The 25,797-nt window shown below is 47.7% G+C and overlaps 1 protein-coding gene and 1 long non-coding RNA gene across 2 annotated transcripts in view; one reads left to right on the top strand and one right to left on the bottom strand.

Moving 5' to 3' along the window:
• The first annotated feature begins 6,242 nt into the window (after positions 1 to 6,242).
• LOC146199181 (mitochondrial protein C2orf69) lies at positions 6,243 to 9,496 on the top strand. Its single transcript, XM_084594642.1, has 2 exons — positions 6,243 to 6,727; positions 7,206 to 9,496. The coding sequence occupies exons 1-2, from the start codon at positions 6,455 to 6,457 to the stop codon at positions 7,938 to 7,940; spliced, it is 1,008 nt and encodes a 335-aa protein (XP_084450768.1). The 5' UTR covers positions 6,243 to 6,454; the 3' UTR covers positions 7,941 to 9,496.
• Positions 9,497 to 10,216: 720 nt separating this feature from the next.
• Positions 10,217 to 25,797, bottom strand: part of LOC146199179 (uncharacterized) — a 51,728-nt gene continuing 36,147 nt past the window's right edge. Inside the window, exon 3 of the long non-coding RNA XR_014705047.1 lies at positions 10,217 to 10,343. This is a non-coding gene — a long non-coding RNA (uncharacterized LOC146199179). The remainder of the gene's footprint in view (positions 10,344 to 25,797) is intronic.

The raw sequence follows: 25,797 nt of genomic DNA, 5'->3' as shown, positions 1-25,797 counted from the left end.
CCGCGCCACTTGAAGAGGTGGGGTACGTCGTCTTGATCCTCAGCACGATGGACCTTGACGGTATCACTACGGACCCCGCGGAGCTTGTTGAAGCAACTGAGCCATCGGTGTAGACGTGTTCACGATTATTGTGCATAGAATACAGGTGACCCAACGTCATTTGCTTAAAGGCAGGCAATGGTACACCCGTTTTCTTTTTTACTCCCGGAATAGATAGGTAAACTTTCGGTTCATCTAGGCTCCATATGGGTAAACTCGGTCTTGAAGCTGGAGTGAACTGTGAAGGAAGGTAGGTGCGATGAGCTGCTATGGCTTTGGCAAATGCAGTATGTGGTCTAATTGTTGGGATAGTTGCCAGGTGGTGACGGGAAACCCGGGTGAGGTGTCGTATATGTGTCCTCATGGTTTCAACAGCAATATATGTAGCTATGGGATGCTCGCGGGAGTGAAGAACCGTTTCTGCCGTTGAGGTGCATTTTGGCAGTCCAAGGCAGATGCGGAGAGCTTGAGCTTGCACGCTTTGGAGGATCTCGATGTTCGTCTTCCTAATATTATTGAATATTGGAAAGCTGTACCGCATGTAACCCAGGAAAAGTGAACGGTATAGTTGCAACATAGAGTGCGCTGACGCGCCCCAGGACTTGCATCCTAGAAAGGAGAGAACATGGGCAATCGCCGTCAGTCTTTTCTTCATACCACTGATATGTGGACTCCACGAGAGGTTCCTATCAATGACGATTCCAAGGAAGCGATGACCCTTTTCATAAGGAATAGCTTTGCCATTTATGTATACTGCGTATTGTGACATTGATTTTCGTGTGAAGGCCACCACAGAACACTTCTCTGTTGAGATAGTAAGACCCTGTACACGAAGATATGACGTCACAATCGATGCCGCTTTTTGTAGTCTTGCACGAACTTGCGGTCGAGTCACGCTTGAGGCCCAAATGCAAATATCATCCGCGAGGCAGCAGGTCGACTAGGCCGATGAGCACAAGATTGAATAGAGTGGGGCTCAGTACCCCACCCTGCGGAACTCCGCGAGAGGTTCTATGTGAGGATGTTCGTCCGTCCTCTGTCTGGATGAACAGTGACCTGTCTGACAAATAACTGCGTATCCAGCTATAAGTTCGTCCTCCGATATCAGCAGTCTCCAGTGCATCTAGGATGGCTTCATGTGTTACATTGTCGTAGGCACCTTTAATGTCTAAAAACAATGCCGCGGCCGCTCCTCTAATGTCGTAGACCTGGTTACGTCAGTCACTGTCCAAAAGAATCTGAAAAGATTGACTTTTCAGGAAACGGGCCCTCTAACGCTATAGCTATGGCTATAGCGCTATAGTGTTAAAAATCGCGCCAAGAATACATGATGGTGATGACAGTGCACTGCATGCACCAAAACGCAGCCACGCGGTGCGCCAAGCCAATGATATAACCAAGTTGTATAACCATTAAATATTGGTATGGAAGTTTGCAACACGCCGTTGAGAAGTCTGATTTTGACTTTCAACTTGGACGGGTTCCTTTGGTTCCTCCAACGGCTCCAACCACTCCAACGCTATGGTGATCAGCTTCTAAATCAGCTTCTAGACCACAGGGACGAGGAGCAAGAATATAAGGAGATGACAGCAAGACAATGGGAAAGAATAGAACGGAAGGTCCCCTTGGGAACAGCGACAGGACCAGATAGCATACCCATGGGATTGATTACCAGATTAGGACAAAAAAGCAAAGTAAAATTGACAGTTGATTGAACAAACAATAAAGAGCGGTCAAGTACCAAAAGATTGGAAATTAAGCAGGATGAGACTAATATACAAAGGCAAGGGAAGCAGAGATAACATAAAGTCCTATCGGCCAATCACAGTTACATCAGTTATATACAGGGTAGCAATGCAGTTAGTAAAAGTAATGATGGAGGAATGGGTAGAAGGAGGGAATATCCTCGGAGAACTACAAAATGGTTTCCGCAAGGACAGAAGACTAGAGAATAATTTATTTGTGGTTACCCAGTGTATAGAAACAGCAGCTGCAAGTCAGAGACCATTATGGATAGCGTTTTTAGATATTAAAGGGGCATACGACAGTGTAGATCAGAAAAAACTGTGGGACCAGTTGAAGGAATATGGCCTGAATAAAAACCTGGTTCAGTTCATACAAGAAGTGTATGCAGATAATGAGGCAGTGATAGTATGGGAGACGGAAACAACAAAACCAGCAAAAATAAAAAGGGGGCTTAGGCAAGGGTGCCCACTGTCACCGCTGCTTTTCATGATATACATGAGCCAAATGGAAAGGCGCCTGGAGGAAAGTAATAAGGGATTCGATGCAAGCTATATGCAGGGAGGACAGAAAGTAACACAAGTTCTACCAGGATTGATGTACGCGGATGACATTGTACTGCTGGCAGATAAGAGGGATGGGTTGCAGGAGCTGCTTAAGATCTGTGGAGAAGAGGGCGAAAAGCTGGGACTGCAATTTAGCAGTGAAAAATCAGGAATAATGGTATTTAATGATGAAAGGGGGGACGTGCTGGAAATACAAGGCACCAAGGTTGAACATGTGGAGAGCTATAAATACCTGGGCATATGGATCAACGAAGGAAAAAATTACCTAGAGAAGCATGAAGGAATTACGATAGACAAAGGGAAAAGGAGTTCGGATATTATGAAACACAGGGCCCTCTGGAATTATAACAGGTATGAGGTTGTTAGAGGGGTATGGAAGGGTGTTATGGTACCAGGACTCACTTTTGGAAATGCAGTCCTGTGCATGAAATCAGAAGTACAGTCAGGCCTTGAAATCAGACAGAGAAAGGTAGGTAGATTGGCATTGGGAGCACATGGCAACACACCTAATGAAGGAGTCCAGGGAGATATGGGCTGGGCATCATTTGAGGTTAGAGAGGCAATTAGCAAACTAAAATATGATCAGAGACTAACCGAAATGGAGGAATCAAGGTGGGCACGAAAAATGTACAAGCACCTCTTCATGAAAAGCCTGAATACGAAATGGACTAACAGAACCCGAAAGCTCAGATTTAAGTACCTAGAGTTTGGAGATACACCGCAGCAAAACAGCAGCATTGAAAAGCAGGTAAAGGAGGCAGAAAGGAAAATGTGGGAGGAAAGAATGCAAGGAAAATCAGCATTGGGTATGTATAGAACTCGAAAACAGGATATAAAGAAAGAAAGTTTATTCGACAACTCACGAGGTAGCTCATTGCTGTTTGAGGCTAGAACAGGGGCCCTCAGAACAAAAACGTACAGGAAAAAATTTCAGGAAGTAGATATATTATGCGCGGCGTGCGGAACTGAGGAGGAAACAACGAAACATGTTGTTCTAAGGTGCCAAAAACTTCGTCCTGCCATTCCCGCGGAAAAAGCGGCAGATCTGGAGAGAGCACTGGGATATAGTGCTCTAGAATATTGGGCAGTGTGACGACCGGCGCCGGAGAGCGGGCCGCTTTTGCGATGACAAGAACCGACTCCCGCGAGAGGGCGCGACGTGCAACAGGGGTGCCACGTTCGCCGCTCGGCGCGTAGCGGCCGCGGGATAGCGGAGGGGTGCGGTTCTCTTTGGAGCGATTTTCAGACGCTACGCAATTAGTGTGATAATTAATAAAGAGGCGACTTATTCCAGGTGCTTAAACTGATCCCTGCCATTCTTTTACGTCTATCTGGAGACATCGTGCACGCTTGGGTTGTCCTTCGCAGCAGCGCGCGATGTTTGAATCGCTATCTGAAACTCCCAACATTTCTTCCTGCGGACAGTTACAAATCGTCCAGATGAGCAATTTGTACTTAATGTTTGCAACGAAGCGTGGTGTTTTGCATTCGTTTTTCCCGTAAGGGAATAAAGGCTACTGCCCAGGAGCGCTATTAACACGCGGAGAAAAACAGTGTACATATGCGAATCAAAGCTTGTGCTTCGTAAGGCCTTAGGAGCACCTATTTTTTACAAACCTTATTTACGAACACCTGCTTACATTTTGCAGCTTGCGCTTATTAATACATAACAACGTTTATCTCAAATCGCCAGTAATCTGTAATATATCTCTTTAATCGATCGGCGTTCTTTATGTGCCCTAATCACCGCTTATATAAATTATAAATACAGTGTGCGAGCAAAACACATTTATTCACTACCGTACTATTTAAAGCACTGTGGTACTTACCGGCAAAAACAAAAATAATAAACAAGGTATACGCGACTCAAGCATTTATTATTTGTTCGTGATTAACATATACGTATATCACGGACATTTGTTTGCGTGCCACTAACCAAAGGGTGAACCAGCTGTTTAGACGAAAAAAAAAAGTCAAGTACAGTTACGGCATTACTTCAAATAAAATGTGAAAAATTAAACCTGCCACATACGTAATATGTTCATAGTGGGCACTTGAGTGCGGACGCTTTACTGGCATCAAACGGTAAAGAGCGAACAAACAAAAAATAAAAGCACTGATAATTGCACGTCGAATTGGCAGGTATGATGCAGTTCTTGGTGCGCACCGAGAGAAAGCGGAAAAATGCGAAAAAGATGACGAGCACCTAATACGCAAGCAATTAATATAATGCCGAAATCAAATGCGGACATAATGCGTGTTTATTCTTTGAGTGTGTGGTATGAAATATGAGTAATCGACTGGATATACTTGCAACTACTGCTTACCGGACTATATATAATCGGGCTACTTGCCGCGGGTGCTCTTTGCAATACTAACCGGACTATAATTGTTAACAAGGTTGATATTACACGTAAAATACTTTCAAGGGATTTTAATTATTTTCCCTTTGGGAACTCTTGTCGTGATTCGCTTACTTCGCAAAGCGTGAAGCCGCAAAAACACATTAAATCTCATTGCTTCAAGTGGGAGCTTTTTTGGTGCTCCAATTAAGTAGGTAAACTTTTTGAACCTTCACATTTTACAGGAAGTTTGCACAATCTGAAGTGCAAAGCAATCGAAAAGGACCGTGCATCCGAGCCAAATGTTTGAGTAAATTGCGACCTAGCTTCGAACCTATAGCGCTATTTTTGTTCGTGGTGAGAAACCGTGCGGCCTCACAACCTCTCTTTCGCAGAAGGATGATCTAGCGGAAGCGAATAAGCGTACCTCTATTTTCCGTCGTTATTTCTTTTTCAAAGCTATTCATTTTTTTTTATTTTGTATGTACATAAAACAGGACTAGAGCTATCTTCTGGAGGCAATGACTTGCATATTACCGGTGGCTTGCGCACCCTAGAATGGAAACATTTTCTTGAGGAATTAGGTCATCTCTACCTCCATGCGGGGTAGTCCACATTTAATTCATTCCAACTGAATGCCGACTTCTCTTGTGGCTTCAGTGACGTACTGTAGTCGGAATAGTTGGCGTGGCAAACAACGGAATATACCATTTTGGACTGTTTTGATAATGGGGCTACTGTGACCAGTTTTAGTCAGTGCTCGAACGCACGTGTTGTATGTTTCACTTCTTCATACATCCTGCTTTCACACTGCCCTCTTTTCAAAACGACTACATTTCTGGACGTGAATTAGGTGCTTTAGGAATGCTAAAGCAAGCTGTACGGCGAGTGAAGCGTGCTGTGCGAGTAGTACGCCGGCCCTCTCCAAGCTGTTTTCTTCGGAGCCAACTCCTGTTATGTACTTCCCCAAGGTGTTGCCGACGGCCAAAATGGAAAATAAATTAGGTGATTGCTAACAGTACTGAGCACCGTTAACCGGCATATTAGTAAAATCTTGTCGCGAACAGCTCGAGACGACGCACAAGCAAACAAGTACGCGTACAGTCCGCGCGGTATCCGCCCCGCCGCACAGCGCGCATACGAGGGCGCCCAGACGGCTAACACACCAGTTGCTGGTGGCGCCCTCTGCGCTGCGGCGCCTCCGTCATCGCAAAAGCGGCCCCTCGCTCCCATGCATTTCGCGGCGCGGTCGACACACTGCCCAATCTTCTAGAGCACTATAACTGGGATTTGATGGGGAAGATGGACAAATGGATGAGGAACGCGTTCTGATAACAAAATAGAGGTTAGAGGATTGGTGGAAAAAGTCAAGAGAATAAAAAGAGGAAAAAAAGGGAGGGGGGCAGATACGGGCGAATTAGAAGCTAAAAATGGGGAAGATATAAATATATTTCTTTTAATTTTTTGGCTAGGCGGCGCTAGCTGCCGCCTGATTCAAAGGGCAGAGCCACTATCATCCATCCATCATCCATCCATCCATCCATCCGGCTGCTTCCTTGCGTTTTGTTTCCCCGTTATATCCAAGGTTATACAATGTGTCGGTGGCGCTTTGTGCACAGGTGTGCCAGGAACTGATCGTTGTCATTATACCCGATTTTGCACAAGTAATCTTACCGGTGCCATGAAGTGAGCACGTGTGAAATCATGCAGGACACTTGGGAACTTGCATGAACCGAAGCAGTTCACACCAGCGTTTGTGAATGCATGACAACATTAGTTGTTTGGAGCGAAGAATCTGACATGCGCAGGTGTGCACTGTGGGTTCTGGCGCATTTGATTAACAAGTCGTTTTCTCAAGCTGGCAGCTCCGTTTACGGTCAGGGAAATATTTGCAAGATGTCGACTACCACCTCTGGGTCTGAAAGGTTCGAAAAAGTAGAAGGTCTCACCGGCAAGTTTAATGATCTGGTACTGAAAACACCGGAAAAACCTGGAGACGCGATTCAGCTTGTGGTGTTCTTCGGTGGCGACATACAGGTAAGGTTTATGAAACTAATTCTCTGCTTCTTTCGTTTTGTTTTTGTTACTATGTACCTTTCTAAAGGTATGGTGTATGTGATGACGTACACCATGGTAAGAATCTAGATTGCGCTTCTCAGAGTCTGACATTAGACGTGCATCGTTATTATTTTTTTTCTTTCGTGTTTATGTAGGCGAGAGCTGGTAACGCGATTTTGACATGCTTCCCTTCAGTTAACTTCTCTACTCTTAAGGCGTTCTGCACTGAAAACCTGCACGCATTGATATGCAGACATGTCTGTAATGATAACTAGTTAAAAAAATATACATGGTTTTGTTTGATTACATGCTAGCATCACCGTACAGTTGTTATTTTCACTTTTAGTAGCAGTGATTTATAATTAAATGTGGTTCATTCATAACTTCAAGGCGCATCATTTTTTCTTTGAGGTGCTTGTGATGTCTTTTTTTTTTTTTTTTTTTAACTCACCTGCAGGACTTTCCAGAGTTGATGATGAAGCATCGTGACAATAAGCGTTACGTCCAATGGAACCTTGACAACATGGCTGCCCTTATGGGAAGCCATTTCCCTAATGCACACTGCATCATTGTGCGACCAAATCGGCTTCAGTACCTCACGTTCAGTTGCTACGACAACTTTGTTCAGAGCAACGACATGGGAGCACCAACTCATGACTTCAGCATCGCTGCTTTGGAACATCTGGTTGCTCTTCTGAATAGCTTGTCTGCACGTCTGAATGAAAAAACAAACAAGGCTTTGTACGGACCCATTGCGACAAGCCTGTTGGAGCTTCCGATAGTACTAATTGGATTCAGCAAAGGCTGTGTAGTTCTAAACCAATTTCTTTATGCTATTAAGGCACTGGAGATTAACTCTGATGATGATGCCACTGGACTTGTACATAGGATTAAGGAGATGTATTGGCTGGATGGTGGCCATTCGGGTGGATCAAACACCTGGATCACCAAAGAGGTAATCTTGAAGTCACTGCGGCAGCATGAAATCAAAATCCGTATTCATGTAACTCCCTACCAAGTGTTGTGCAACTCAAGGCCATGGATTGGCAAAGAAGAAAAAGTGTTTAGAGAGACTCTTAGAAAACTGGGGGCTGATGTGTTACGGAATATTCACCATGCAGATGAAACCCCGTCCCTGGAAATGCATTTCAGTGTTCTTGAGGAGTTCAAAAATCGCACCGGAGGTATTTGATTATGTGTGTCTGAGACGGACTTCAGTGCTATTTGTGAAAACTGGTGGCACGAGAGCACAACCATTTGGATAAGCATTTGTGCTGTCTAAAACAGCATTTTTTTTTTGTGTGTACAGATGAATCCATTCACATTTCAGCTGTGCAATAATATATTAAGGTTAACATCCCTTCAATCCATTTCTATTGTTGTGCAGTGACTCAAACAGTGAATATGACAAGGTGTTTAAAGCTTCCTCAAGTAGATTGCCTTATTGTTATGGGAGCTTATTTACATGCTGTTTCGATGTTGCTTACATGATCAAAACTTGTTATGTTCATTGGTGCATTTCCTTGTATGATTCATGTGATTGTCAACAATGCATCTTGCTGTGCAATTGTCTAGCCTTCATGCTTATGGTGAGAGTGTGGTTAACGTTATGAAATTAGCCACTTGCCTGGAGAGCATTACACTTCATTGATTTTTTAAAAATGATTGTAGTTCTATCTTGCTCTTGTTTTGAAATTTAGTATTGCCAAAGTTGAAGGCTGGCTACTAATGCCAAAGGTAACTAATGTCGAGTTTGTGAAATGCACTTTCTGTGGCTGAAATCTTGACATTTGTGCTTTCTTGAAGGTCGAAAGCCCCGTTTGCCGAGTTACCGCTGTCACACTCGTGCGGTACTTGGTGTCTAGTGCGCAATCACTAATCCGGAGGTTCAGAGCCTAGCAAAGCCATCTAACATTTGCGTGTCCATATGTAGTACTGTCACACTAAAGAAGCAAAAAACAAAAAAACATTGCCGCAGGTTTGAACCCGAGTACTTGGGTTTAGTAGCTGAGCATCTTAACCACTAAGCCGCCACTGCTTCTTCTTTATTTTTTTTTTCCAGTTTGTACAAACTATGAGGACAACAATATCACATTACACGGTGCAGATTACAACAAAAATAAACAGTGCACTAGAAACTAGGCAGGGCGGAGAACCGCACTAAGATGAAGTACCATTCTGGTGTAAACTCTGTGTGGGGATACAGTTCTCCTAAGTGAGCAATCATTCTACTGAAGTAGTCTATTGCAGATACAATGCATTCTTATTTCCTATCCATCATGCACATTTCCAAAGGCAAAGCCAGTTAATGAAAACATGTCTAAAAGATCATGAACAAATGGCAGTGCAGTGTATAGAATGCGGGGTCTTTTTCAGTGTCCATTGCGAGATATCTGAGAATAGCATCTCATCTCTGCAATTAATAAAGCAGTGCTTAGATATTTTCGGAGCATATGAAAATGTCCTTTCTATCCAACCATGTTTTAATGAGCAATATCTCGGCGTGCACTTTATAGAAAAAAAATTCTTTATACATAGCAAGAGATGCATATTATGTACTCTTCGGAATGTGTCATGTCCCAGTAAGCCAAATACACGGAGTGGTACATCAGCCGAGGGACGAACATAGAAGTTAAATCATTGTGTGATTGTTTCTTCGACACTAAAAACAGTAACTCGGGTAGAAACGAACAGCCAAATACACCTCTTGCATTACACCCCATGTAAACAAATAATCAGAAAAGTGAGAAGATGTAATAAAGGTAAGTAAAACATTCATTAAATTTATTTGTAAAGACGCACATACTAGTGGGCATGAAGTGTTAAGGAAAAACATGAATCTTGAAGCTGTCGGACATATAGATGGACTAAACCAAGGGCACCTGCACTTATAGACCGGAATAAGTTATTACGCCTCATAAATTCAAAAGACAAGAAAAAGATGCAGGTGGTTGCCTTGCCAAAAATAGATTATGAGGGTCAGATGTCTGTCCAATAGCGATTAAGAGTTTATACGCAGTTTTTCCGGTAATGTGCACTATGCTTATAGGCAAGGTACTCGGGTGGCCTGCATGTCCATGTGACACCAGCATATTCAGCAGCAATCGTGACTGTTGCTTTTACTCGTAACAGCCTGTTTGAGTAGGGTTATACCTCCGCCATTTTGTGCTTTTTTGCAGTACGGCGAGGCATACTACTAAGCATGACGCGTGATACATGGTCATGACAGTATGCCTTGATTGTTTGGTGATGATTGTTGTGTGTTAAGCCATGCAGCAGAGTAGTACGTGTCGCCAGACCGGATGTGATGTCACGAAGACGGTCCTTAGAATGCACCGCGCTAGCTTGTGCGTGATGACGTGATGACGTGATGCCACGTGACGTGAAAGCTCTGTTGGTGCGCGTTCTTTGCCCGGTCGGCCATGTGATGTGGCGAGCAGGTCGCGTCGACTGCTGTGAGGTGCGCGGTCTGTAGATGTGCTGTAATGTGCTGCGGTTTGTGCTGACGTGTGCTCGTGCAGTGGAGTAGGAACCGGGTCCTTCACATGCGTCGTTGACAAGCGAAAGCTCGAGCGCACTGCTGCTACCGTTGCGACTGGAAGAATGAAAATAGGGGGAAAAAAAAAATGCCGATGATTACATTACTTTCTAATGCAAAATTTGAGCGCAGCTCATCAGCTGTTGCAGCTTTTCGATAAATTGAGGCAAAGAATTCGAGCAAGACATGTATTTTTATTTTTCACACATATTCCATACCCACTAGTACTTCTCGCGAGTGACAGATACTGGGCTTTCCCTTTCCTGTAAACCACTTAACTGGCTCTAAGTTTCGAGGGAGGGGAAACGAAGATGCATCCGTGTGCTGTGCGGTGTCAGTGCAAGTTAAATATCCCAGGTGGTTGAGATTACTACGGAGCCCTCCACTACGCCACCCCTTTCACTTTTCTGCATTCACTCATCTTGCTCCCTTCCTTTACGGCGCGGTTAAGGTCTCCACAAATGTTCTGTGATCAACTGGGACAGCTTTCGCTCATGTCTCGACAGTATGTCTTCAGATTTGCCGTCACTCCTTGTTGACCGTATGCAGAGAGCACTAAACAGTGCTACGACTACTACCTGGATTGATGTAGGTTGACTGGCACCAGATCTCGGCCTGCTTAACCTGTGGGCAGCCCGCCGTCAAGCTGAGCTGGCTGCTACGCGAGACCCTACTTCGGGGCAGGCACGTACACGACTGAATTATCTTACTGCGAAGGCTTGGAGATATGAATGCGATCTCGCGCGACGCCAGTGGCATGCATGGTGTGAGCAATTTTCTGATAAATCATCGAATGCCTCACTCTGGCGAACGTTTCGTGCAGTGGAACACGGTCGTCGTTCTACTGACGCAGCTGCAACAGCATGCTTAGCGGCTAATCTGTCACCGGGCGATTTCGCCAAAGAAGCTGCTCGAAAATTTTTCCCAAAATACGATATACTGCCTCCTTCAGCTGCAAATCTTAATTTGGCAGGTATCCCTGCAGACGCATGGAAACTACCATCTGCCGCCGACGCAGATGGAATTGCGAGCCCCTTTTCAATGTCTGAGCTGCTGACGATGCGAAACGGAAAACAGCGCCCGGCCTGGACAAAATTCAGTATGAGGTTTACAAGAACCTCAGTACTGCTGCACTTCCTCAACTACTAGACACCATAAACAAAGTGTGGCGTGATGGTGTCGTACCCGAGAGCTGGAAAACCGCTGTCGTGATCCCAAACCTGGGAAGCCTCCAACAGACCTCACCAACTTACGACCAATCTCCTTAACATCAACGCTTTGCAAGCTTGCAGAGCTGGCCACACGGCTTTCTTGGTGGCTTGAACAGCACGGTTTTTATCACCCTGCTCAAATTGGATTTCGTCCATACATAGGTACAGAGGACGGGTTGGCTGTTTTGGCATCAGCAGTTCTATCATCTACCCGCAGCCGCAATGTACGTACCATATTAGCAATGGACGTTGAAAAGGCATATGACAACATCAGTCATGCTGCAATCCTGAATGCCATTGACATGCTTCATCTCCCTCCGAGAGTACGCACTTTTGTCGCGTTATTTTTGGACAGAAGAAAATTTGCAATACGCCTCAGCGGTGACACAGTTGGTTCATTCGTTTCACTACGTGGCGTGCCCCAGGGATCAGTATTGTCTCCGACGTTGTTCATTAATACTGTCATCCCATTGGCGTGGCGCTTACATGATATCCCTGAAATCAAGTTTTTGCAATACGCAGATGATATCACGGTATGGAGCACTCACCATGATCATCTCACTCAAGAGGCCGCCCTTCAGTCAGCATTAGACGTAACCTCTGATTACGCATCCTCCATTGGCCTTCAACTTTCTCTCTGTAAAGCTTCATACACGTCAGTCGCCAACCGCCGGGGACGCCGTAAACTTACCTCAAATCCAATTCGTCTCTCTATCAGGCACCCCTATACAAGAAAGTTCGAGCCTGAAAATTCTGGGCTTAACAGTTCACCAATCAGGATCAGCGACTGCTTGGCTTTCTCAGGCAAAAAAGCAAGCACTTAAAACTATGAGTTTAATAAGAAGAATTGCACCTAAAACGGGTGGCGCTGGCTCGTCTGTTGCACGCCGGTTAGTGAGGGCGGTTCTGCAACCACGTATTGTTTATCAGGCCCAGTTCTAGCATCTTACAGGAGCACAATGGGATCGCCTTGAAGCCCTAAATCGAGAAGCTATGAGGACCATAAAATGCCTTCCACGACTCACACCCGTCGTAGCGTTACAGGAGAATGCGCAGCTCAACACCATCGATGAACTGGTGCAGCAGCGCCGTGATGCTCGCAGACTCAAGGCCACTTTGTCACATTCCACGCAAGCACTGAGGGCGTATTCAACGTCAAACATTATTCTTCAGCCACCTGCGCTAGTTCTCCCTCCCTGGAAATTTGTACAGTTAGGAGACAAGCCAACTGATATCCGCAGGCCAACGTCTGCCAACTCGGCATCGTTGCTGCGCCAGAAATTTGAAGAGAAAGATGCTCACCTGCCTCAAGATTCCATAGTAGTGTACGTTGACGGAAGCCTGCAAGGCTGTGAAGCCAAAACGGCAATCTACTGTCCACGGAGACCTAGCCTGAATCAGACCACTACGTTTCAGCTTTCGGAACCACTTACATCTTTCTGCGCTGAGCTCGTGGCAGTTCAGGAGGCACTTTGCTCCGTGGCTTCATAACCATGCTCCCTACAGCCCACGTTGTCATCCGCACTGACGCACTTCAAGCAGTACGTCTGCTCCGACGTGTCAGCCGCTGCCCTAAAATTTGCCAAGACATCCACCAGCTTGCGGCGCGCATCCCACAGTCAATGCGCATTGAGTGGGTCCCACGGGATCTGCTGCCTTCCCAAAGTCAAGCTGATTTAGCGACCCGCCTCGTGAACCAAGGCGCATCAATCCCACGGCTCCTCGAAGTGGACAACGCTACCCTCCTATTGTCAAGAAAGGAACACCTCCGGCGCCGCACACGTGCACGTATCACTCCGTGTGCGATATCCCTTCCCCGCGGTCTCACCCATGCAGAGGAGGTTGCGCTTAGGAGGATCCGGGTCGGTGTTGCCCCTTACACCAGCTGTCACTAGAACGTGGTCGTACTTCCAACACTTATATTCCCGCCCAGGGTGCCCGATCTGTAAAAACGAAGATGTTGAGGCCGACATCCACCACTTGCTGTGGGACTGCCCAGCACTCAAACCAACACGAATCCGGCACCTGAGCATAGCTGGCCTTTCAGCAACCAATCCTGCCTCATACGTCACTTGGACGCAGGGACCTCATCATCGCTCACTTCTGGATTTCATAAAATCAGCCAACCTTTTTCCATTCATTTAATTATTTATTCATCCTTCATCTCATACCCTACTGATGCCCTGAGACAATAAATATCGATTAAAAAAAATGCGTCATACATTGCGCCTTTCCTTTTTCTGTGAACCAATTATTGTTGTTGGCTCTAATTACCTATTTAAACCACATCAACCATTTTGTCACTTGCACACCTTTCCTTAACGCTCAGGTACCATTCTTTTTTTTTTTTTTTTGGCTGAGAAGCTGGGACAAGTGACAATGGCGACGGCGCGAAACGCAGTAACGGGCGCTCTAAAATTCCAAGAACACTAGAATCTACACTACAAAAATGCGAAAGTGACTGTGCCGGAGTTCCCGGGTTCGAACCCGATCACGGCGGCTGCGTTTCGATGGAGGCGAAACGAAGAGGCGTCGTGTGCTGTGCGATGTCAGCGCACGTTAAAGATCCCCAGGTGGTCGAAATTACTCCGTAGCCCTCCACTACGGCTCCTCTTTCTCTCTTTCCACTTTCATTCCCACCTTCCTCCCTTCCCTTACGGCGCGGTTCGGGTGTCCACAGAGCAAGTGTGACAGTTACTGCGCCTTTCCCTTCCTGTGAACCAATTTAACTTAACTTCAACTTGGTGTATCACGTTTGCTCTCATTATCGTTATCACCGTCATTATCATTGCTAATGCCATCATTGTCATTATCACTAATTACAGCATCATTGTCATCGCTACTATCATCCTCACGGTAGACAAGGAGAATTAATATGGGCGTTTTATGATCTCGGGCATGGCGAAGTTGGTTAAAACACCCTACTGGGGATCCAAGGGATTAGAGGTTCAATTCCCGGCGGAGACAGGATTTATTTATGGAGCGGGTTACAAGGGACAACGGCGACGCCGCGAAACGCAGGAACGGGCGCCAAAAAGCTGCGCTCTAAAATGGCAGATGTGTTACTGTACTTCAAGCTGGTTATAGCGAGAGAAAGCATCCGCCGTGGTGGCTCTTGGTTAGATGCCCAGCTACTGAACCGGAGTACCCGGATTCGAATCCGATCGAGGCGGCCGCGTTTCGATGGAGGCGAAACGCAACAGCTGTGTGCTGTGCGATGTCAGTGCAGTCGTTGGTCGTTGTAACTGTGGGAAGGAGGAAAAGAAAATGCACAGGCCTGCCAACTGGCATCATGCGAGCAGAGAATTGAGAGAATGGTTTGGTTTGTGGGGTTTAACATCCCAAAGCGACTCAGGCTATGAGAGACGCCGTAGTGGAGGACTCCGGGAATATCGACCACCTGGGGTTCTTTAGCGTGCAGACATCGCACAGCACACGGGCGCCTTGCTTTTCGCCTCCATCGAAAAGCTGCCGCCGAGGCCGGGATTCGATCCCGCGTCCTTGGGAACAGTAGTCGAGCGCCGTACCACTGCGCCACCCCGGCGGGGCAGAATTGAGAGAATGATACAAGAGAAAGGCGGGCATCGCGACATCCGTTGTCCGCCACCGAAGCGGCGGCGAGTGCAGTGATCAACGGCATGCACAACAGATAAACCGGTGGCTTGCTGCGAATGCCCCTAGGTTCTTAGCTCCGGAGTGCCGGGAGCAGCCGCCTCACACCTTCTTGTCACGTTAAATTCCGGAACCCTCAACTGTGGCCACCCCTTCCAATCCCGCCTTAATTCCTTCTCTTACGGTGTGGTTCATGTGTCGTCTGGCCTATCGTCTACGTGTGTGAGGAGGTACACCTGCAGGCCGTATTTGGATAGTTACCAACTTGTAGGCGCCATGCGGCTGATTCTTCATTATATCTAGTATCTGGTCTGGTGGTGGCGTAATTCCGTCTCCTCAACGGTATCAGGCCGTCACTTCGTGGCTCTGTTCACGGCTGGTTTTGCGGCTATTAAGAATTAAAAACATCACATAATGCAACTTAAAGGGGAACACACCCTAGGCGAGATCTTGGTAGCTTAAATTAACGTTGCGATTAAAAAAAAAAGTTGAACTTACAAAATTCGAACAGATATCACTTGCGCCACTGAAGCAGCGAGCACGGTCGGCTTTAAATGCGATCTTATTCATTTTTGCAATATTGCCGCTGTCCATCGCCAGATGACGCTGATCAGTGGACCCTACCGTTGAGATAACGGAATCACGCCTGGTTGGTGGCTGCGACTAGTGTTCCTGTATATGCTATACAGGAACACTAGAAGGTAATGGCAACCCACTCCAGTATTTCCTGCCAAGAAAACCCTATGGCCAGTCACAATACCATTATCGATATGGCGCCGGAAGATGAGCCCCCCAGGTTGGAAGGCGTCCCACATGTTACTGGGGATGAACAAAGGGCGATTCCTAGTAGCTCCAGGACGAATGAAGCGGCTGGGCTAAAGCCAAAAGGACGCTCAGTTGTGGATGTGTCGGGAAGCGACCGGAAAGTCCGATGTTGCAAGGAGATATATCACATAGCAACATGGAATGTAAGATCTATGACGCAAGGTAAACTGGATATCGTCAAGCGAGAAATGGACAGATTGAACATTGATATCTTGGGTATCAGCGAGCTCAAGTGGACCGGAATGGGAGAATTTAACTCCGGCGACCATTATGTCTTTTATTGTGGCCACGAATCCAAGAGAAGGAATGGGGTCGCTCTCATAGTAAACAGAAGAATGGGCAAAGCAGTGCTAGGGTACAACCCCAAAAACGACCGAATGATTTCACTTCGGATCCAAGGTCACCCTTTCAACATAACAGTTATCCAAGTCTATGCACCGACCACTGCTGCTGAAGAAGCTGACGTTGAGAGATTTTATGTGGACCTACAATGCCTTTTAGACCGCACCCCATCATCAGACGTCGTTTTTCTCATAGGAGACTGGAATGCTAAGGTCGGGAGTGAAGAAATATCCGGAATTACTGGCAAGTTCGGTCTTGGTGAGCCAAATGAAGCTGGGCAGAGGCTAGTAGAGTTCTGTCAAGAAAACAACCTGACCATAGCGAATACTCATTTTCAACAGCACAAGAGGCGCCTGTACACATGGATTTCACCGGACGGTCTGTACACGAATCAGATCGATTATATTATTTGCCGGCAGAGATGGAGAAGTGCTATACAAGCAGTAAAAACAAGGCCTGGGGCCGATTGTGGCACCGATCATCAGCTTCTTGTTGCCAAAATTAAGCTTCGATTGAGGAAAACGCAGAAAACTAGAAGGCCTTTCAGGTATGATCTGGATCAGATTCCATTAGAATATGCTGTGGAAGTGAGGAATCGATTTCAAGAATTAGATCTAGAAGACAAAGAGCCCGAAGAGATGTGGACTGATGTTCGTGATATAATACAAGAAGTTGCTACTAAGGTAGTTCCAAAGCAAAAGAAATGCAAAAAAGCAAACTGGTTATCTGAAGAGGCTTTGCAAATAGCTGAGGAAAGGAGAATGGCAAAAGGTATGGGGGAAAGAGAAAGATACAAGGTTCTCAATGCGGATTTTCAGAAAATAGCAAGGAGAGATAAGAATGCCTTCCTGAACATACAGTGTCAAGCAGTTGAGGACAACAGCCAATTAAGGAACACAAGAGCTCTGTATAAGACAATCAAAGATATCAAAGGAAGCTTCTGTGCTAAGCTGGGCGTGATAAAGGACAAACGAGGCAAGGACCTCACTGAAGCCTCAGAGATAAAGAAGAGGTGGCAGGAATACACAGAAGAACTGTACAAGAAGGACCCGGATGTGCAAGCCCAACATAGGACGGTTGTGATTACTGATCTCGAGCCGGGCATCCTGAAGAGTGAAGTTGAATGGGCCTTAGCCAGCCTTGCTAAGAACAAAGCTAGCGGAATTGATGGTATTCCAGCTGAGTTGCTTCAAAACCTCAACCACGACGCTGTTAACACACTGCATACATTATGTCAAAAGATTTGGACAACCCTGCAGTGGCCACAGGATTGGAGGAGGTCAGTTTACATCCCCATTCCAAAGAAAGGCAGTGCCAAAGATTGTTCCAACTACCGCACGATCGCGCTTATTTCGCATGCTAGCAAGGTGATGTTAAAAATCCTGCAAGGTAGGCTGCAGCAGTATGTGGATCGGGAGCTTCCGGACGTGCAAGCTGGGTTTCGCAAGGGCAGAGGAACTAGAGACCAAATTGCCAACCTTCGCTGGATCATGGAAAAAGCAAGAGAGTTCCAGAAACCTATTTACTTCTGCTTTATTGATTATGCGAAAGCGTTTGACTGCGTAGATCACAGCAGATTGTGGCAAGCTTTCCAAGAGATGGGAGTTCCAATTCACCTCATCTGTCTCCTCAGGAACCTTTATGAAGGGCAAGAGGCCACAGTCAGAACTGGTCATGGTCTTACTGATTGGTTTCCGATTGAGAAAGGGGTGAGGCAAGGCTGCATACTGTCGCCCTGCCTATTTAACCTATATGCAGAATGCATCATGAGGAAGGCCGGTCTGGACGAGTCTTCAGCTGGAGTGAAGATTGCTGGAAAACGTATCAACAACCTTAGATATGCGGATGATACCACTTTAATGGCAGAAAGTGAAGTGGAACTCAAGAGACTTCTGATGCGCGTACAAGAAGAGAGTGAGAAGTTTGGGCTTAAACTGAACATTAAAAAGACGAAGATCATGGCGTCTTGCCCTATCAAGTCCTGGAGCATCAATGGACAAGAAGTGGAAGCTGTGACAGATTTTCTGTTCTTGGGCGCCAAGATTACCTCGGAAGGAGACTGCAGCCATGAAATTAGGAGACGCCTGCTTCTGGGAAAGAGAGCAATGGTTAGCCTTGACCGCCTAGTAAAGAGCAGAGACATTAGTCTGTCAACCAAGATCCGTATCACCCGTGCTATGGTCTTTCCAGTTGTGATGTATGGATGCGAGAGTTGGACTGTGAAAAAGGCTGACCGCCGAAGAATTGAAGCGTTTGAATTGTGGTGCTGGCGAAGACTCTTAAGAGTTCCTTGGACTGCCAGAAGATCAAATCAGTCGATATTGTCGACCATAAACCCTGACTGCTCATTGGAGGGTCAAATTCTAAAGTTAAAGCTCAGCTACTTTGGTCATCTGATGAGAAGAGAGGAGTCGCTGGAGAAAGATTTGATGTTGGGAAAGGTTGAGGGTCGCCGGAGAAGGGGTAGGCAGCGAACGCGATGGTTAGATGGCATTCTCGAGGCATTGCAGATGAAGCTATGTGATGTTAAGAAGATAGTGAGAGACTGGAAAGCGTGGCGTGACATGGTCCATAGGGTCACGAAGAGTCGGACACGACTGAACGCCTGAACTGAACTGAGCCACTAGCTGCGACAGTTTGTAGGCGCCACCAGGCGATTGCCTCTTTATTATCTAGTGCCCGGTCTGGTGGTGGCTGCGACCTCCTGCTGAATCTGTAGTTTTCAACAATTTCTGTATAAAATTGCAACCCCTCATTCATCGTCGTGCAGTCGGGCGCCTCCATGGTTACCCTACCCGGAAGTAGAGATATCAAGTAGTGTTCCTGTATATGCTCCCGCAGGGCATATACAGGAACACTAATATCAAGCTAACTCGTGCGCCACCTCGTTGCCGAGGTGGATTCGTGTGCGGGTGCGGATGTCCAAATTATAACGATGTTCCTATTTGCCTTGGTTTTGGCTACAATTTTGCTTTCGGCAATCGAAACCCTTCCCGTTCCGAGAATGCTAAACTGTTTTCCTGTGACTTTGATTAGTGTAGTTTCGGCTCCCACGCAAATGAGCGCTATTGCTACTTCTTCAACAGTGTCTATGTTTCGACGTCTAATGGATGCGGTAGCGACTGGTGTGCCGCTGGCGTTGACCACTGCGGCTACCGCTGCTCCCGACTTTCCACTAGCTGCGTGCGTGTATACGCGACCTCCTCGGGTTTCATGTTGTCGGGGTGTCTCACGAACGCCTTCGCTCTTTTCTGCCTTCTTTTCCTTGTTATGTGCGGGGTGCATATTTTCGGGGAAAGGTGGTGCGGTTTTCGCGACTTCCTGGGGGGTATCCTTTTTGCCGCTTCGTGCTCTATCTGTTTGTAGCCCCATCGTTCTACCCTTGTTTGAATGACTCGGTCTTTCTAGCTGTGCCATACGCACCGACTACAGCTGTATCCAATTGTTTGCACCACCATATCTGGCAGGCGTTCCGTTGAGGTCGTGATAGTACGTGATGGGTAGTCTCAGCGCCCTCTTCCTGTTCCTTTCCTTTCCGCCTGTTCCTTTTTTTTTTTTCGTTATAATGTTCAAGTACGGGGGGTGGCGCTACAGTGGCTAGAAGTGGCGCAGCATACTCTGCTATACGCTTGCGTCAACTGCAGGAGGCTGCGCTCTGTTAGTCCTCTGCCCTTTATTGCGACTGTCCTGAATAACCCTATTAACTGTGCTGTGTATCTGTCCAGTCCAGCAATCTATTTCCTAAGCTAATTGGTTGAGTTTGCTCATTTTGGAGACTCCTGAAGCGCAGAAATGACACGGACGTGAGGGGATGTGTCTCAAACATCCATATCCTTATTTTTTTCTTTGCGCTTCAGCCTTCACCGAATTGAGCTGTCCCGTCCATTTACCATCTTTTCATTGAATCAGTCGGCCTGTATGTGCAGCTCTAGGATTCTTATGCTTTCAACGTTTGGTATCGTTTGTCCATATACCATGATGTTGATGTATATTTGCCTTTAGTGCTTTCGGATTGTAGACGAAGAGCTACAATTTCAGCGGAGAGCACGGGAGGCCCCTTTCAGCCGCATAGGACACTACGATGTCCACCCACCTGCTGGATATCTCGAAGCGAAAAGCTTTAGTGATGCTTATGGTTTAGCTCATGGTTGTGCTTTATGATTTAGCCTATGGATATGCTTACGGTTTAGCTCATGGTTATGCTTTGTGATTTAGTCTGGGGATATGCTTTAGGCGTTTCAGACTCGGCTTTACTGCGTCGTTTACCGAGACGTTCTTCTCGTTGTTCGGGTGTCTGTTGTTGTGGCTGTAGGAAGAAGGAAAAGAAAATGCACGGGCCTGCTACTGGCTCTGTAGCTGAGCCACCTCCGCTGCTTCGTGCAGACAGAAGAGAAAATAGAGAAGAAAGAAAAGGAAAAGGGAGAGAAAGATGCGCGCCGCAACAACAGCTGTCGTCCACCACTGAAACTGTGGCGGGTGCAATGACGGCATACAACAGATAAAAAATGTGGCAGGCTAGCCCCCGCCGCAAGCGGTGGTGACCTACCTGTCCCAGCCCCATCAGGGGAGTAACACCGGACGCTCTTTGAGCTTTCAGCCTTTCATTTCTTCGCTCCTTTTCAGCCAACTCCCGTTGTAGCACTTCTGTATCGTTAGTATGTATCGGCGGCACGTGAAAGACGCTTCATGTCTACTCTTATTTCAATGTCATGTTTACGGCTAGCATGGCGCTATGATTTCGTACCTAAAAACTGTGGATGCTTGTGAGTGAAAGTGAAAAGCGAGAAAGGGGAGTCGTAGTGGAGGGCTACGAAGTAATTTCGACCACCTGGGGATCTTTAACGTGTGCTGTACGATGTTAGCGCACGTTAAAGATCCCCAGGTGGTCGAATTACTCCGTAGCCCTCCACTACGACTCCCTTTCTCTTTTCACTTTCTTTCCCACCTTCCTCTCTTCCCTTACGGCGCGGTTCAGGTGTTCACAGAGCAAGTGTGACAGATACTGCGCCTTTCCCTTCTTGTGACGGAGTCGGCGGCGGCCACCTGCACCGTGCGCGACGTCACTCGTGCTCCGACATATACGCCGGCTCACGCGAAGCGCGGTTGTTGTGGCTGTAGGAAGAAAGAAAAAAAAAAATGCACGGGCCTGCTACTGGCTCTGTAGCTGAGCCACCTCCGCTGTCTCGTGCGGACAGAAGAGAAAAATAGACAAGAAAAAAAGAAGAGGGAGAGAAAGACGCGCGCCGCAACAACAGCCGTCGTCCACCACCACCGAAGCGGTGGCGGGTGCAATGACGGCCTACAACAGATAAAAATCAGTGGCTGGCTAGCCCCCGCCGCAAGAGGCGTTGACCTACCGTCCCAGCCCCGTAGGGCCAGGAACTGCCACCCTTCACCACCTCCCCCTACCGCGAAGCGCGGTGTTTGCTAGCGTAGTGAAGCTTTTCGCTTCAAAATGTGGATAAAAGGACTGACGATAAATGTGCAGGAAACACAAGCTCACAGCACATGGATTTAATTTCGTTAAGCTTAACTTCGTTCAGGTAGGTTGCATGATGCCACCGGAGACGCCTAATTTCCAAGAAGAAGTAGTCCAAGTAACTTTTCATTAGTCGGCTGCCTTGGCAGGCAGCACACGACCGTTTTAGAACGTGAAAGCACTACCGCAAAGAAACGGGCACAAGAATTGGATTGGATTGGAAAACATTTATTTCGTCGCTCAAGCAGGTCGATGGAGAGACGTACTAGATGGCCGCTAGTCCATGGCTGGCGGCGACCTTATTAGCCCGCTCGATGGCCCGTAGTTGAATCTGCGGGTCCGAGCTGACCAGCACGGCTTCCCACTGCTCGGGAGAAGGGAGCTGTATTAATTCCACCGCAGGTGGATCATTTGCGCAGTTCCAGAGAATATGATCGTATGTCGCTCTTTCGCCGCATTTACTGCAGGTTGGATTGTACTGGCCTGGGTACATCAGGGCAAGCACCGCCGGATTTAGGAGAGAGCGTGTTTGTAGTCGGCGCCAGGTAACTTCCTGTGCCTTTGTTAAAGATTTGGGGGGGGGGGGGGGCGGATATGTGCGCCTTTCCAGCCTGAAGTGATGGGTAATGTCATGAAAAGAAATTAACCCGTCCTTCGTGAAATTCGGGTCGGAGGGCGCGCTCACTGCCCGGTCGACGAAACCTCGGGCTTGCGCGTGAGCCGCCTCGTTCCCCGGATTAGACGAGTGGGCCGGGACCCAGATTAGTTCAATTTCCCTAACCGGAGTAGGGGTGCTTTGGAGGATGCGGAGGGAGGTAGACGTGATGCGACCCCTCGCGAAATTGCGAATGGCTGTTTTAGAATCACTGAATATAATATTGGCGGACGTGTTTGCAATAGCTAAGGATATGGCCGCTTCCTCCGCCGTCTCGGAGGAGGTGGATGCGATTGATGCGGCCGCCAACGGAGAACCGTTCCCATTCACAGCGGCCAGTGCGAACGCTTGTATCTGTGTGTGCCGATATTCCGCCGCGTCCACGTATGCTGCATTGACGTGTCGGCCGTACTTGGCATGTAGGGCGCGAGCCCTCGCCATGCGTCGGCCTTCGTGGTGCGCGGGGTGCATATTCTTGGGCAAGGGTTTAATGAATAGAGCTGTCCTAATGTGTGTAGGTAAGTGTGTTTTCGCGTCCTTCTCTGGAAGTTGTTCGCACATGTGTAGTCTGTGCAGGATGGACCTTCCCGCGTTCGTGCGAGTGAGTCGTCCGAGCTGGGAGACAAGGTGTGCCTCGCACAGCTCCGAAAGTGTGTTGTGAACCCCAAGGGCCACTAACCTTTCCGTAGACGTGCTGTGCGGGAGCCTAAGGGCAGCCTTGTAGGCCTGTCGGATTAGGCTCTCGACCTTCATTCTTTCCGCGAATTGCAGTTGCAGGTACGGGAGAGAGTAGACAATTTTGCTCAGTACGAAAGCCTGGACTAATCGACAGAGATCTTTTTCTTTCATTCCTTTTCTTTTGTTGGCGATTCGTCTGATAAGTCGTACAGTCTGATTCACCGTGGCAGTGAGTCTGTTGATTGTTTCGGTGTTTTTGCGATTGTTTTGTATGTACATGCCCAGTATGCGCATGGTTTGAACCTCCCTGACCGGTTGGCCTCTCAAACATACGTTCAGGGCGATCGGGGGGGCCTGGTTTGCATTTTTTCCTCGCGGCTTGGCCCTGAAAACCAGCAGTTCTGATTTTGCGTGCGAGCATTCAAGGCCCGCTCCCGACGCGTAGGTTTCGATTATGTCGACTGCCTGCTGCAGCGTATCCTCTATTTGGCCGTCATTCCCCGTGGTTACCCACAGGGTGATGTCGTCCGCGTAGAAGGTGTGCTGCAGCCCCGGCAGGGCAGCGAGCTTGGGGGGAAGTGTAATGAGTGCAAGATTAAGTAGGAAAGGCGAGAGCACCGAGCCTTGTGGTGTGCCCCGGCTTCCCAGAGGAATGGGATCTGATTTAAGGCTACCTAGAGTGAGCTCTGCTGTCCGCTCTGATAGGAATGATCGGACATAATTAAATATCCGTTCACCAGGGTCCAATTGAGAGAGATTCGTGAGGATTGTCTCATGCGAGACGTTGTCGAAGGCTCTGCTCAGGTCTAGCCCGAGTACCGCCTTCGTCCCAGTTCCACATGGAGGGTCCAGCACATCCTTCTTAAGCTGTAGCATCACGTCCTGCGTGGACAAGTTTGCCCTAAAGCCAATCATTGTTGGAGGAAGTAAGTCGCGGTCTTCCGCGTAATTTTGCAGTCGGTTAAGGATGACATGTTCCATTAGCTTTCCAATGCAAGACGTGAGGGAGATGGGGCGCAAATTTTCGATCGAGAGTTTCTTGCCTGGTTTTGGGATGAAGGTGACCCGCGCGTGCCTCCATTCCTGAGGGATCTCGCCTTCCCTCCAGTAGGTGTTCATTAGTTCCGTCAGGGCCGCGACAGACGTGTGGTCTAGGTTTCGGAGCGTTTTGTTTGACACCCCGTCAGGTCCCGCCGCGGTGGTGGTACGGAGCTGGCTGAGAGCAAACCAGACCTCGGCATCTGCTATGTCGGCGTCTAGGGTGTCGTTGGGGAGACCCTCATACGCGGGTAGAGGGCCTGTGTGGGATGTGCTCAGGTAGCGTGTTCGCAGTTCGGCAAGTAGCTCAGCGTCCGTACCCTGGTATTGGTGAATTAATTTCGTGAGTCGGTCTCGCTGTGTGCATTTTGTCTGTGTGGGGTCGAGCAAGTGTCGGAGGAAGAACCATGTCTTTTTGTTTCCAAGCTGCCCGTTCATATTATCACAGATTTGGCCCCATTGTTTTTCCTGCAGCTCTACAGTGTACGTTTCGATATGGCGCTCGAGTTGCGCTATACGCTTGCGTAGATTTCTATTGTGTCTCTGTCTCTTCCAACGTTTTAGTAGGCTGGCATGCGCTTCCCACATGTGGAGGAGTTTGGAGTGGTGCGGCTCCTCAGTCGGCGTCTCGACCGTGGTGGTCTTGACGTCCTCTTTAAGTGCAGCAATCCACTCCGTTAGGTTGTTTATCTGACTGGGGGCAGTTTGCTCTCGTAAGCGTCTGAACCTATCCCAATCGGTGATGCGTGTGCGCATGTGGTGCAGTTTGTGAAATGTTGTGTCAAATGTTGTAGCTATTATGTAATGATCGCTCCCTAGTGTGTTTCTGGTGTTGGACCAGCAGGCGTCGCTAATGTTTTTGGTTAGTGTGAGATCGGGCGAGGTATCTGCGCTAATGCTGTTGCCGACCCGCGTGATTTCTTGGGGATCGTTAAGAATTGTGAGGCCCAGGTTCTGGATAGACTGCCACAGCTTTGTACCCTTGGGGTTGTTCTTCCGATAACCCCAAGCCGAATGGTGGGCATTAAAATCGCCCACCACAAGGAGCTGCGTTCCTGCGGCGAGTCGAGTTGCTTTACACAGTAGGTCGGGAATTCCTGACCCTCTGTCTTTCGGTGGACTGTATAGGTTGAGTATAAAAAGATTTGCCTCACCCTTTTTTCTGGGCACAATTTCAAGTAGCGTGTACTGTTCGCTAGGACTGTCTATCGTGTGTTGTATAGCAGTAATGTTGCGTTGAACAAATGTCGCTGTGAATGGGATGGTCGCCGTCGTCCCTGCGTTCGAGGGGTGAGTAAACGCTTTATAGCCCGGTAATTTCGCCGGACCGCTAGCTTCTTGAAGGGCTATTACGTCCGGCTGTTTAGGTAAGCTTTGGATGTGAAACAACAGGTTACTCCGTTTGTTGCGGAATCCCCTGCAGTTCCACTGCCATACCTCAATTTGTTGGCGAGGGGCCATTTTGAGACATGGGAGGAATAATTACGGGCACGGTCGCGGATGCCGGCATTACATTACGGCTTGCCTCAAGGGCCGCGAGACGCTGCACTACTTGCTGAAAAAAAACCAGCGATGTTTGAACCCAGCTCAGTTACTTCGCGCGTGAGAACGTTAACTTTTTCCTCGAGACCGCTAAATTTATTCTCGAGTGCGCTCAATTCTGCTCTTAGC

Source organism: Amblyomma maculatum, chromosome 2 (assembly GCF_055883805.1).
Source record: "Amblyomma maculatum isolate TAMU_Amacu chromosome 2, ASM5588380v1, whole genome shotgun sequence".
Classification (NCBI taxonomy): domain Eukaryota; kingdom Metazoa; phylum Arthropoda; class Arachnida; order Ixodida; family Ixodidae; genus Amblyomma; species Amblyomma maculatum.
This window is presented reverse-complemented; position numbering and strand designations above follow the sequence as displayed.